Raw genomic sequence first — 15017 nt, 5'->3', positions numbered from 1 at the left:
TCTAGGGGACTGATGACCTTAGAAGTTAAGTCCCGTAGTGCTCAGAGCCATCTGAACCATTTGAAACGTTCTTGCAGCTTCTTACACACTTTGTGGCCATTTTCCACATCAACTTTACCCGACTTGCAGAAATTACATCACCAGGCCGAAGCGTACAAAGCATTAGACTCATCCAGAAGCAGTTGACCTATCACGTCCGGCGTTAACACGCTGGTGCACTACGCTCTGTCGAAAAACGCCTGCACTATTTTGTAGCTGTCGAGATGCCGATACACTACGCCAGCCGCGTTGCATACTACACTGTTCAAAATTCCTACTCACAGGAAAACCCGGCTTTAATAGTAGCAGATGTATCGTATCACTGGAGATACTGGGACGTCGTACACAGCCCGAGCCAGGCTACGAAGAAAGTGTAGGCGGAGTTTTGGGAGACAGGGTTGCTGCATGAATCGCTGGCTTTCACCACCGTTCCGGAGAGACCTGTAAGCACCAGCTGTTGTATCAGGCTTCTGCTAACACAATTATAATGGTGTTTCATCACGTCTGAGGCAAGTTTAAAGTATTCTTTCAGAACCTATCTTAATACACTGTTCGCTCACTGTTGCCCGAAACTCACCGAAATCGTCAGATTTCTTTCCATAATCATAGGTGCTGCTGTCTCTCTCTCTCTCTCTCTCTCTCTCTCTCTCTCTCTCTCTCTCTCTCTTCCATTATAGGATGCTAGAATTAGTCATATGCGGTGGCCGGCAATAAAATGAAAAAGAAACGTCTACGAGAATACACGAGTGTCCTCTCCAAAACCTTGTTGTAGGTCGTCTGGCTGAGAGCGGAGGTGATTTCTCAGTAACGGAGCGTATGTCGCAGACGCCTCCTCCTAAATGCTGAGGTCACGCCGCGAAACGCAGTATGGATTGCCAAGCGTCGCTTTCTCCAGCCTGACTTATAAGGTAGCTGGTAGGGAGGTTGGTAGGTAGAACAGGCGACGGGGACCGCGCAACCGTTGGGGCCTTCTCGGGGTGTATCATTCCTCCCGCTGGGCTCTGGGCATTAGGGCCAAAATCACAGTGCAAATACCCAGGTGTATTTATGTGGTGTGATAAGGCTTTGGGATAACCTCTAACATCGTTTAGCAGAAGAATAGAAAAACAGAACATTATTTTTGTTGAAAACTGGAGATATTTACAGTTACATTTCCGTTGAACTATGTAATCAAGCATCTCCACTATGCTTTGAGACCTGTTTGTTATATGTTTTTGCAGTTATTAGATTCTAGGCGCCATCTTTGCTTCCTTCAGTGTTTACAAAGTGTCATGAGGTATGCGATGTAACACGACAGGAAAAGGAATTTGTCATCACAGGATGTATTTTTAACTTTACTTTATCATTTACATTTTTCTTTACCCTTTTAGGCAAAGACGTTAACAAAACTATGAGACATATTCTGAAATAGTGTTTTAAGCTCCTAAATCGTGAAACAAGACAAGCTTGCTGTTGCATCCGACGTCTTTCATGGTAGTTCCGTTACTAAATCACAGAGGAAGCTGTGTAAGTAGAATCACTCACAATGCAATAATCAGTGTATTCTGATGGAAACGTACAAAATTTCTAACGTTTTGACTAGTAGTAGATTCATTTAAGGGTAGTGGCAATAGAGGAGGCGGGGGGAAGGGGGGGGGACGCAGAACTCGGCGGAGTTCAAACTGATTATAATTTACCCTTAAGGGTTCCTGCGCCGGCTAGTGGGCATTGGGTAGAAAACAGCGTGAAGACAAATCCACGTCGAAGAAATATGTCTGCAGAATGGAAGAATGATAATAGTTGACTGTGGCTCTAAAGGTTTTACATTTTTAGTCAACTACGTAATTAATGTGGAGCCTATTCTACACGCTAATTTCTGACGAAGTAATAGAACGGGATGCTGACATCAGTGTAACAAAGGTACACCGAGTACGTAGTGTGAATTGCTGAGTAGTAAACATTTGCTGCACACATTACCTCTGGACAGTGTCGCCACAACAATTAGTTTGTTACAAAAGCTGTAATTCCCAGATACGCCTTAAATGATTGCTGCTCTTCCACTTTTGCTTTCGTAGATATAGTCGTATTCATATCATCTACGGGCGTCCTCTATACCTCTTGAGACTTTGTAAGGCCCATTTTGAAACGAACTTCATCCGAAAGTGTTTGAGTCACTGAAGCACAGATATCGCTGGTTGCGCCCTTGTTTCATGCCAAAGCACTAGGGCGGCGAAATTCTCGTACGTTTTCAGCTGTATTTAGAAATTCTCCGTCTTTAAACATAACGGAGGATACGATGCAGATGATAATAGTTGTCTCGTGTTTCTGCAAAAGTCTCACCACAAGATTCGGCATTTCTCTGTCGCAAAGCTCATGTTTTTGAGTAGAACTGAGTGAGAATGTTTTGGAAACAGTGACTTGGGGCTGCGGTCTCAATGCCGTACTAACAGTTGGACGTCGGCACGGAGCAAATTCGCTGTGAAAGTCCATTACCTGATGCACCCAATCGCGTTCAGGCGGGAAGAGTGAGTGGGCTGGTCTTTTTCTTGTGCTTCTGCGCGGGTTTTGTGGCCGGAGGCCGCCGACAATGGGGCGCGCGTCGGCAGGCGGCAGGCGGTAGCCGGCACTCGCCGCAGATCCGCCTCTCGCCGGCGTTCTCAATACGCGGCTCCTTGTAATAGACTGCTTTGTGCTTACTGACAATTCGTCTATACCTATAGATAGACGATGTCGACGTTAGACTCTACTAATATTTGAGGAAAATCAGTTTGGACATTAGACAGCGACATTTTGGAACACTAAAAGCTATAAAACAAAATAATCTTTTCGATCGCGTTTCTAATGCTTGGCTTGAGGATATGAAACGCTCGCCCGAAAGAGAACCGCTGTAAAGGCGATTTTGTTTTTATAGTTTCTTCAGTGCCACAGAATGATATGGCGTTATACCCAAAAGGACTTCATTCCAATTGAAAATTGGCTGTGGAAGCCTACGCATTCTTCAGCTCAATTCACTAACGGTCAAGATGTGGACCAAGCGTTCGAGAATAATATGCACAGAAGTTAGTACTTTACTACATTGCTTGCCAGTCGAAGCAGGTGAAACAGCGTTTTGTTGGCAGTCTAGATCTTTTGAGTCACTGGAAACTATGGTGAATGTTATAAAACTAATTTATCTTTCTAATAGCTCTCGAATATGTTTGAAAACTAGTTTCATTATAAAAAGGCGGACTCCTGATGAATAACTGGGTGGTTACTGCTGTCATTTTTCGGTAGTGGGGAAGCTACTAACGCAACAGTTCGTGCTATTTAGAGTTGAGTTTAGTCAATGTCGCCTCAGTAACAACGAGCGCCGAGTTTTAAGCTGGTAGAATTGTATTTTCGGACGAGAGAAGGGAGGGTGAGGGGGGGGGGGGGTGAGGGAGAGATATGTTGCTTCAGCGGCGTATGAATGCTTCAGTTGAAGATGGCGTGCATGTGGAAGTAAGCAGTTATGGTGCACGAATAAAGACTTTAAATTAGGGCATGTAAGATATGAGCCTGCATATAATAGAAGCTGCCTTACTAAATAAATGGGCAGTAATATTGAGGACCAACGCCAATGTGTGTATATTTTTTGTAGGTTCCTATATTCCATGAAAAAACTAAAATATTTAAATTGATATTCATTTCGGAATGATAATACTTATTTAGCAATTGTTACAATAACGTGCCCTGCTTTAAATTCGCTGCGAGCTGCTAAGTTGGTGCCATCAAAGTGAAGTCTGCAGATGAGCTGAAACTTTACCAGTATGTGTATGTTTTGTAACATGTATCGCGCAGCAACACACCTCACTTAAACTCTCGCTAGAAAAATACAAATCTGGTGTCATATGATAATAGGCCTTTGCAGGCTGATCCGTAACTCATTAGTACAGCGTCTTTCAGTTGTCACAATATTTACTTAGGAAAAAAAAAAAATGGTTCAAATGGCTCTGAGCACTATGGGACTCAACTGCTGAGGTCATTAGTCCCCTAGAACTTAGAACTAGTTACACCTAACTAACCTAAGGACATCACACACATCCAAGCCCGAGGCAGGATTCGAACCTGCGACCGTAGCGGTCTTGCAGTTCCAGACTGCAGCGCCTTTAACCGCACGGCCACTTCGGCCGGCACTTAGGAAAAAGAGTTAAAATCATTACACAAGCAAATACTCGCCCTTTCGTGTAGTAGCCTGTTTCGATATCTCGATGGGCTGATTAAACTTTATGGGCGTCCACATCACGTGGCTTACGCTCCAAAATAGAATTGCGCATTTGGTATCGCCATTGAACACAGAAATGAGGATCCTGAAATCGGTGTGAACTGTGATTTTCCATACTCGACGTGAAACAGTTCGTTTTAACATATTTTACCTCATTATAAAGGAAACAACCTACTAGAGATTATCTGTTCCTTTTTTCTTTATTTTTGGTACGCTCTTCCACTGCCCTGAGGCTGATGAGACAATCCTTTCAATAATCTTTAATGAGTATCTGACAGTCCCCTGTATCCAGAATGAGATTTTCACTCTGCAGAGGAGTGTGTGCTGATATGAAACTTCCTGGGAGATTAAAACTGTGTGCCGAACCGAGACTCGAACTTGGGACCTTTGCCTTTCGCGGACAAGTGCTCTACCATCTGAGCTACCCACGCACGACTCACCACCCGCCCTCACAGCTTCAATTTTACCAGTACCTCGTCTCTGCCATGAAGTTTCATACCAGCACACACTCTGCTGCAGAGTGAAAATCTCATTCTGGAAACATCCCCCAGGCTGTGGCTAAGCCATGTCTCCTCTATATCCTTTCTTCCAAGAGTGCTAATTCTGCAAGGTTCGCAGAAGAGCTTCTGTGAAGTTTGGAAGGTAGGAGACGAGGTACTGGTAGAATTGAAGCTGTGAGGACGGGTCGTGAGTCGTGGTTGGGTAGCTCAGATGGTAGCGCACTTGCCCGCGAAAGACAAAGGTCCCGAGTTCGAGTCTCAGCCTGGCACACAGTTTTAATCTGCCAGGAAGTTTCAGTCCCCTGTATGTCTTTCCGGTCTATAATCGTGTTCTTCTAAAATGTCCCGTAATACAGTTCATTCTACCCTGTCCATAAAAGAATAAGAGAAATGTATATGGCAACGCATGTGCATAAAGTTAGACTTTCGCTTAATTCGCATATTTCATGAATTTTGGAATAACGTGATATTTCTAAAAAGCGACCAACAGGATCTGTATTTTTTAAGTCTGTTTAACACGTGCACAGTTTCGTGTTACACGCTCAGCGTACAACAACTTATTCCCGTGTATCTCTCTGCCGTTACTTCGGTATCTGTCACCGTTACTTCCGACTCCTTGTGATAAACCGAGATCCGGGCCGCCAGCTCTTCTTTCTTATGACAAAAGGACACCCGCTTCTCCAGAAAGACTACCGCGGCGACAAGTTAGGCCGGAAGGATTTCCTTTACTGTTCCCCCAGCGCACTTCCTGGAAGGCCGATGCCGCTGGGCAGCCCTTCTCTTCGCCGCGTCGCAACACCCGACACCCACTTTCACGAGCAATCGTGTTCCCTACCATCGTCATTACTAAACAGTCTCTCGGCCCCAACAGTCTAGTCTTACAGCTCGACGCTCCAAAACAGGCTTTAAAAAGCTGCCTGCTTCAAGAAATACTCATTTCATTACAGTAACTAGGTCATTTATAAACGTTAATATGGTTACGGCCGGTTTCTTTCCCCACGCTCGTACAACCGAGCTTGCGTTCCTTTTCCAATGAACTGGATACCGACCTAAGCATACAGTTCAGCGATGTCTGCATCGAAAATATCCACCAAATCAACATCTGTTTTTGTCCTCCTTGCTGTTCCAGGATATTCTTTAAATGAGTCAAAGCTGAAAATCCAGATCTACCACGTCAGTAGAGGTCGCTCTGAACCGGATATATGAGTGGTCCAATGCACCACACGTAAACAGAGAAGATACCTCCTTCAGCAACATAATAATATTTGTAGCTTCAAAACAGTTTTCCATATGATCTGGAATCTGGGAATCCGAGACACCTTATTTACTTCGACATTTACTGTTTTTCTTTATCTCTCCAGCAACGGTATTTCAGTCTACCTTCTATCCACATTTTAGGGACTTGGCTTCATCAGTCATGATACGTCTCTACAACAGTTGAATCATCATTCGAATCATCTAGTGCCGTTTGAGTATGTCTTAGGCCATCGCGTTAATGTCACGTGCTATAAGACTATTGTTCAGATGAAGTTTTCATCAAACGGTACTATATGGCTGAAACATGGATTGTAAGCATTCAAAGCAATGGATCGTTTGTATCTGGAGGGAATTCGTCTCTTCTTATTGTGTTCTATCAACCTTCTCCAGGCGACTATCATGCACACTGAGTTAATGAACAGATATTTCGGAAATTTGTGGTCAGGTCTTATGGGACCAAACTACTGAGGTCATTGGTCCCTAAGCTTACGCACTACTTAAACTTACGCTAAGGACAACACACACACCCATGCCCGAGGGAGGACTAGAACCACCAACGGGGGCAGCCGCGCGGACCGTGACAAGGCGCCTCAAACCGAGCGGCTATCCCGCGCGGCCAATGGACAGATATGAAAAAGTCCCTGCAGTGTTGCACTTTCCAATCTACTTCAAGTGAGTAGTCCGTCAGGGAGAAGATACACACTTAGAAATCTTGTCTGGGATTCATAGCCGGCCGGCGTGGCAGAGCGGTTCTAGGCGCTACAGTCTGGAACCGCGCGACCGCTACGTTCGCAGGTTCGAATCCTGCCTCGGGCATGGATGAGTGTGATGTCCTTAGGTTAGCTAGATTTAAGTAGTTCTAAGTTCTAGGGGACTGATGACCTCTGAAGTTAAATCCCATAGGGCTCAGAGCCATCTGAACCATTTGGGATTCATAATATTGTTCTCAAACCATGGTTTTTCGCCGGTCAGTTTACATGGTTGCATGACAAATTAAACAGCTAAAATCGCTGGTTCTCTACATACCCTAGTGGTCCATCCTGCGTCATTATAGGGTTCCCACAAAACGTGTCACATATTTATTCACCAGAAACTCTCCACCCTCGATTCTTTAAAGAATCAGACTCGTCTGAGGGAAACAGCTTCAAACGTCCGATTACTTTAAAAGTTGTTTAACGTATTAAATATTGTTATGCATGCAAGCGATAAAAATTAGGTTTAAAGCTTGTTGGAAGTCGCTAAGTGCTCTCATTATCAAGCGTGGATGAGTATAGCCTGGGTAACTTGCACTCCGTTTGAAGCAAAAGCTAGCTTTTCACGCCTGTCAATGTTTGGGATTTCATATCTCCTGAACAATGGCATAACTTCCCAGGTACATTCAGAGCTAAATGTGGTTACTGGCTGCAAAATGTGTTGCGAATAGGGTTAGTGGTAATTAATTAAAACGTCATGCGTAATACTTAAGTTTAGGTGTATGTACAGCTAAAAATGTAGTAAGCGAAAAACTTTTTTTCTTTCATCATATTGTGCAGGGTATCAGCGAGAAAAAGTTCTGTACGTTTGAAATAGTATGTAAAATTTGTTGAAAGTCGCTAAGTGCTGTCATTCTCAAATACTGGATGAATATTCTCGCTAAATTTCGTGTCGTGAGTTGCGTTACCACAAGATATGCGCAGTTTCTAAATTCAGTACAGCACTTGACTTATTGCGTTAAACCTTTAAGATAAGATTGTGTCTCAAAGAGTAGATTATGGCAGTTTTAAATTATTAAATTCGGTAGTATTGTATGAAATATAGAAAATTAAACTTTTATTGTCCCTAGTAGAGAGGCAACTTGAAACTGGTATTAGGTGACCGTGCATCGGGTTAATTGTTTGGTAATATAGATTATTGAGCTTTTTATTTTAGCATCCAAAGATGTACAACGTTTAAAAAAAAGTGGATAAGTTTGTTGAAAGTGAAATCGTTGCTTTCACCGAGCCAGTAAAGTTTTTATCAAAATAAAAAATTTATTGACACTAAGTACACGCCTGTTCCCATTTATAAGCCAGTATCAAGTGATACTCGTTGTGGCACATGTATATTTCAGTATACTGAGAAGTCTTTGGTGAATGTCAATTAAATTTTGACAATAGTATACAGCACCGGTAGGATTATGGTTTCAACCATGATCGAATCCTTAGCACCTGTGGAATCCAGCGTAAAGGAAACTGACTAAATTCTCAGTAAATAGTAAGACGGGAGATTTTAATCGATGAGTTCTACCTACCTACGGGCAAGCACTGACGAGTCATCATCGTTGTGTGCAGAAACCTGTACAGTTATTAAAACGAGGATTCACTTGCAAGTTCTCGTTACTCCAGAGACGGTTACCGGCTGCACCACAAAATGTCAGAAGTCGGCTTCCTGCCGTGGCATCGTCACAATCAATTTGTGCGAAGATGGCCTCGGCGGTAAGTGGTGAAAGGCCGGAGACGTTGCGCCACGGAGTAGCGGGCCGGTGCCTACGCGCGGGTAGGCGCGGCCCTGCCTGTTCCATAGCCGCCGCCAACGCGGACCAGCTGTGGCCGCTCCTCACATCCGCCTGGCCTCTCAGCTGTGAGCCACCTCTCTGGTCGCGTGGCTCAGGGATGTACTTCGAGTCGCCAGGAGCAACACAACGAGGTCTCCCGCAACAGCGGGTACGTCTCCTGGACCTTCTTTATCAGCTCGCGTAATTTTCGGCTTAAATCGTCGTCACACGGGGTGTGAAAAGGAACCTGGCAGACTTTGTGACGTCACAAGGTGTAGTTCCGCGTTGTGCAGCAGTCTAAAGCGTGAAAGTCAGGATTAGACGAGTCAGATTTTTGCAGCGTGCCGAGGAAAGTGGCCAATAAGGCGCAAGATCGTTTTTTAGGACACAAACAGAACTTAAGAGACGGCGTAAAGGATTACGTCTTTGTAGCTGAAGCCCGTATTTGGTGGTTTTTATGTTATTATCTTAGTACTACGAGCACATGTCGTTTGAAAACACTGGCATATTGATGATATCTCGAAAACGTGTCGTTTTTATTACTATTTGCTATAATAAAACTGCCGCAAACAACATATCGGAGGTTAAAGGCTATTCCTATGATAACTTGTGTGCTATAAAAGTAAGCCGTTTCAAATGAAAGGCATACTGAAGGTTTATCACAAAAGTTTCCTTTTTGGTACGATTTGTCATAATTAAGTGCCAGGTAATGACACACCGGTGGTTAAAGCCTTCAGGACATGTTGTTGTTGTTGTTGTGGTCTTCAGTCCTAAGACTGGTTTGATGCAGTTCTCCATGCTACTCTATCCTGAGCAAGCTTCTTCATCTCCCAGTACCTACTGCAGCCTACATCCTTCTGAATCTGCTTAGCGTATTCATCTCTTGGTCTCCCTCTACGATTTTTACTCTCCACGTGGCCCTCCAATACTAAATTGGTGATCCCTCGATGTCTCAGAACATGTCCTACCAACCGATCCCTTCTCCTAGTCAAGTTGTGCCACAAGCTCCTCTTCTCCCGAATGTCTCTGAGCACTATGGGACTTAACATCTGTGGTCATCAGTCCCCTAGAACTTAGACCTACTTAAACCTAACTAACCTAAGGACATCACACACATCCATGCCTGTAGCGGTCACGCTGTTCCAAACTGAAGCGCCTAGAACCGCACGGCCACATCGGCCGGCCTCTTCTCCCCAATTCTATTCGATACCTCCTCATTAGTTATGTGATCTACCCATCTAATCTTCAGCATTCTTCTGTAGCACCACATTACCACATTTCAAAAGCTTCTATTCTCTTCTTGTCTAAGCTTCAGGACATAGCAAAGCCAAAAAGATAGTTTCATATAACTTTGTTCATGTATAGCAAAGTGGACAGAGACCTCTTTCTCAAAATATGTTTTCTAAATGATACTGTGACTGTGTTATTAATTTCATATATCTTTTGGATACTCGACATTATTTATAAACAAGAGCGCTCTCCGTTCGGGAGTGAATTTGTTCGATTTCGTGACGTGATAAGGAACATGGACCAATGAGTAGCGACATTACAGCATATTTTCTACGTGCATCTTCCATGATCGATAACAGACATAATGTAACTGTTTTACGGTCTTCCATTTCCGCAAATAGTGTGGTTTAAACTCACTTATAGCCGACGACTACCGCTGGAGAACGCTGCGGTCGAAAATCACTTTGAGGAGCACGTTCCGTATGATGTAACAGCTCATTTCTGAGTATGCACCAGCCTTGTTGGAAACTACGTTTGCGATGTTTCGCGTTGAGAGCCAGCTCCCGCGTGAAGACAGCATTAGTGTTCCTCGAATTAACAGCCTCATCTCCGACATGGACATCTGTTTGAAAAACGGTATCAGGGTACAGCTAAAATAACAGATGATTCCATACAAAATTTATAGGATTGTTACCATCTTGTTGGGAGTCTAAATAAGACCTTCTTAATAACAGCTGAAACGTATATTACCACTAATAACAAGGCGTGCAATTAACTTTGAGATCAATTTTGTGAAAGCAGACAAGGGTAGTATACATTCTTAAAATTGTATCAGTCGAACTGACCCCTTGGAGCATCAGCACTGTCGCGACTGAAATGCACATAATGTCACTACTCCCTAGTAACTTCGCCGTCCGTTCTAATTTATGCGACAGCAACTAAATGGAGCCGTCAGACTTGACCGTGGAGAGATTGTTCCTCGTCGTTCTCGTTCCCTTGACATGGCCGTGGCCATGACCCCTAACCTGGAGCGGGTAAACCAAGAGAAGCGCTGTGCCACGACTCGTCGTGATTCGCCAGAAATGAAGCGCAGTCAGGCACAAATTGTCTCCGCCGGAGCGCTGATGCGACCTGAGCAAACGACTCTGGAAACAGTGCCGGCCGAAGCGCTTCCCACCGCCGCAGATCCTTCAGAGATCACCAACGTTCTGGCAACAAAACGAGCAGATAGCAGGATTGCTTTCCTGCAACGCCATGGATCTATAAAAGAAACGTTAAGGTTTGGCGACTCTTTTAAATAGACAATGTTGACGAGGAAGGAACTAATTTGGACAGAGATGGGGAAGACATATCGCCGCTGCCTTCTTACCGGGAATATCCCAAAAATTGTCTTAAGTGATTTCGGGAAAGGTGGCATTTTGAACCTAGCTGCTCTCGATTACGAGTCTATTGTATTAACTAAAGCGCTCTGTTCTGGCGTGTTTATCCTTAAAAGTAAATTTTTTGTTTCCACTGAAACTGTTGATGCGATACTTCTCTCACCATTTCAGTTGATCTGCAGAAGGCTGAGAACGTTCATACATGAAACAGCGGTTCCTACTTCTTTCCACTTACTGAATTGACTACATGTTCGATTACTTGTCAATTTCTTTCTCTGGCACTTCTTCCAGAACATTGTAACAACCTGTTTCTATACATAAAAGAAGTGTAATGTTACTGGTATCAACGGCCTTAATTACAGCACCGTCTCAGCATGAACACCGAACAAAAGAAATTACAGGTGGTAATTTTGCAATGTATAACCTTGCATATTTGTATTTAACACGCCATTTCTTCTGGTACACATTAATTAGCTATTCAGTTTCACATTGGTAACAACCTCCCTTTAGATTACCACTGCCATATTATCTTCGACCTCCAGTGCGTTTTTGTAATCTTTTTGTTTTTATCTCTGTAACGGACAGACAAGGGAAGTAGTGTGCAATACAGAAAGCGACCGGAGTTATTCTTTGGTATGAAGCTCGCAACTAGAGAGATATGCAGCTTAAGAACAAAGAGTCGTACCTCTGACAACAGGAACGTCTCAAGCGGGTACCGAACAATCCTTCCAGTCCTACCAAGACATCAAGAATATCGAAGCAGTTGATGTAATTTGGACGTATATTCGAATCTACGTTAATGCAACTCGGAATGCAACTACGTCTCCTGGAGCCGTCTGTAAAATTACTCAGCTACATGTTACATCATAATGTATATAGTGACGACTTTATTGAACAAAAGATGCAGATTCGACATCTCTTGGCGTACTAGTTGTTCACTATTTTTCACTGTACAACGTTTTTATGCCTCAACCGTTCCTTTGCGAAAGGATGTTTGCAGTAGAAACGTCCGTATTTTTCTTTGGCAATCTCGCAGATAGTCATCAGGAACTCTGGAAGCTTAGATTCTTATACGGGAAGAAAAGCGAAAATTCTTTGATTTTATGTGAGACAAAAGTTTTCATTTCCGCAGTAGTTCCCAAGGTATTCCCAAGAACGCAGAACTTCCCACTGTTAGCGGGAATTAAGTTCCCATTATGCTCATTTCCTCTGTGAACACAGATTGTCCTTAGTATAAATTCGGCGTCTTTCACTTTCTACGTTGTATGGAGGAGAGAGGGGTGGACAGTCACATATATAGTAGTCAGAGTCACAAATAGTACAACAATGTGTCAATGCCCAAAATGAAACTGTCTTTTGAATGTGTCTTAATTCGCGTGTTTATATTTCGTAATTTCTTCCTCTCATGTAACTCAAATATATCAATTCTTTCGGGTCTTCCTAATCTCTATTATTTCTCTTTTTCAGCAAAAATGAGGGCACTACTCGCCTTAGTAGTTTGGTTAACGCTAGCGACAACAAACGTAAGTACTTTTGACCATTTATAAATAATTTTTCACAGTGTCGGCTGTTTTCATAGTAGGCCTATCAGCATTCGATTTTATTTTCATTCTCCTGTTTCGTGTGGAATGCTCCTATGGATAAATGAAAACAGCCAACACTGTGACTATTTTATAGTCTGCGTGTGCAATAGATGTAGCAAGTGTAATCAGAATGTTCAACTCGTAACGGTGCTTTTACATTAGTTTAAATTATTCAGGTAAACGGATCAATAAACGTGTATCGGCTTCAGTTTTATGGCTTCACAAATTATTGTGTTGCGATACACGAAATGGTGATGTTGTTGACTCTGGTGAATATGAAAATGAATAAGAGGTTTACATCAATAATGTATACAAAAGAGAGAGAGAACGAGAGTGTTTCGAGACGTACTGTTCTTCCAAATATATTAATTCTTAGGCGTTTCCGTTCCAGATAGCAGTTTGAAAAACATCAGCGAAAGTTCAATCGACACGCTACAAAGTTGACATTCCTAGAAGATACCATCACTTCTAAATGTTCACTTTTATTTGGCACTGGAGCATTTCTTATTATGTCACTTACTCACAGCTTTTACAAAGAAACAAGAAAAAAAGTGATCCTATTCCTCCAACACAGGCTAAGATGCAATTTATGTACAGTAGTAACTAATAGGAAAACACTAGTGGAAATAAACATTAATAAAGACATACACAGTGTTACTTCCATAGATTATTAGAGAACGAGGAACATAAAATAGAAATTCCACTATATACTATTGTTAATGCCATGGACTTTTAATTTTAATTTGCTGTCACGTGAAACCCCTACAAATGTATAGCGATCACTAACTTCTACAAACTAGCACTAGACTCTATTATTATGCTCTAATCTAATTTTGGTCTGCTCTCAGACTACAAGCAATACAGAGTCCCCGCTGTCCTACTGAAATGCGTGATCCACTATAGAAATCTGTGTCTTATAATATACAATGGGTTTTTGCGATTTGCATAATTTTGTTTCATTTGGACTTAAAATTCTTTTCGTGTTCCTGCACACAAGATTTCATATTATGAATATTATTATAGAAACGTATTTTTAATGTGAGTCGCAAAAAAATCGAAGAAAAAGAACCTGACAAGAGACAAAAATAAAACAGAGATACAGTCATGACTGATAGTGTTTCTGCTATCAGTCAGAACTTTTATGTACAATTTAATAGTTATTGTGCTAACACCTGTTGCATGTTATAATAATCTGATAGTTATAATACAAAATCTAGGTAGTTCGATAAATAAAGACATAGCTCTATGATAAATGTTTTTGTTCTTGATTTTTATGGCTTGTAGGCATATTTTAAGACATTATTATTATGTTGATTTCTTGTTCAGTACAGATTTTGCAGTTGATTTTAAACTAACTTTCCAATAAGCTAGAGGCCTGGAATCTTAAACATCACTCAAAACTTAATGACAATATAATATTAATTCGCTGTCTTGTCGCTCTGTTTGTTAGAGTGGGGTAGGGGTGAAAAAGATTGGCAACATCTGGCATCTAGGCTGCCCTGCATGACAAGTGTGTTTTGCAAGTAGTAGCGGAATCTGTTTCAGAGGGTATGCATGAGGACAGGCATGGCTGACAGAGGGAGGTGCAGGAGATGTGTACTGTGAAGGGGGAAGATGAGACAGAGAGAGGAGGAGGAGGAGGAGGAGGAAACAAAAAGAGAGAGGGGGTGGACACGATGGATAGAGAAAGGGAGGAGAAGGAGATGAACAGAAGGGAAGGAGAAAATGGACAAGGAGGGAGGAGGATGATATGGACAGAGAGAGGCGGAGGAGAAGATGTGTGCAATATATGTAACGTACAGACATACACATACAAGGTGAAAGCCACAGGATTAAACCTAATAGCGAAATATGAATCTTGTAAAAAGTCATATATAATTAATTGTTTGATTATTTTTAGGAAAATAACAATATACAATTTATTTTTATTTAAGGTAGGCAAAGCTTGATACGATAATTCCTGAGGGTACCTTATATCTATCGTTAAAGAAATTGTGTGTTTTTCTCACCAGACACTGTTCACTTTATTAAAGTAAAGCATCATCAGTTGTTTATAAGTAAAGATATTTACAGTGTGATTTGTTTTTAAGATCGGAAAACAGTTCGTCAACAATTTGTTAGTCTCTGCTTACGGTAATTTCTACTTGATTTTTCCCCTATGTCAGGAAATGCTATCTGCTTGCACGAAATAGAAGACGTGCCAGCAGAGGGCATTTCCTAATGTAGGCGGAAAACCAAGCAGAAATTACCATAACTTGTTAATGAATTGTTTTCCGATCTTAAAAAGAAATCAGA

General features: G+C 42.2%; 1 protein-coding gene across 1 annotated transcript in view; it reads left to right on the top strand.

Moving 5' to 3' along the window:
• Positions 1-15017, top strand: part of LOC124775374 — a 607101-nt gene that overhangs the window by 62401 nt on the left and 529683 nt on the right. The window contains exon 2 of the mRNA XM_047250212.1: positions 12607-12662. Coding sequence (XP_047106168.1) covers positions 12607-12662 — 56 coding nt within the window. The remainder of the gene's footprint in view (positions 1-12606; positions 12663-15017) is intronic.

Source organism: Schistocerca piceifrons, chromosome 1 (genome assembly GCF_021461385.2).
Source record: "Schistocerca piceifrons isolate TAMUIC-IGC-003096 chromosome 1, iqSchPice1.1, whole genome shotgun sequence".
In the NCBI taxonomy this organism is placed as follows: domain Eukaryota; kingdom Metazoa; phylum Arthropoda; class Insecta; order Orthoptera; family Acrididae; genus Schistocerca; species Schistocerca piceifrons.
The sequence above is the reverse complement of the archived record's forward strand: the minus strand, read 5'-3'. Positions and strand labels throughout refer to the sequence as shown.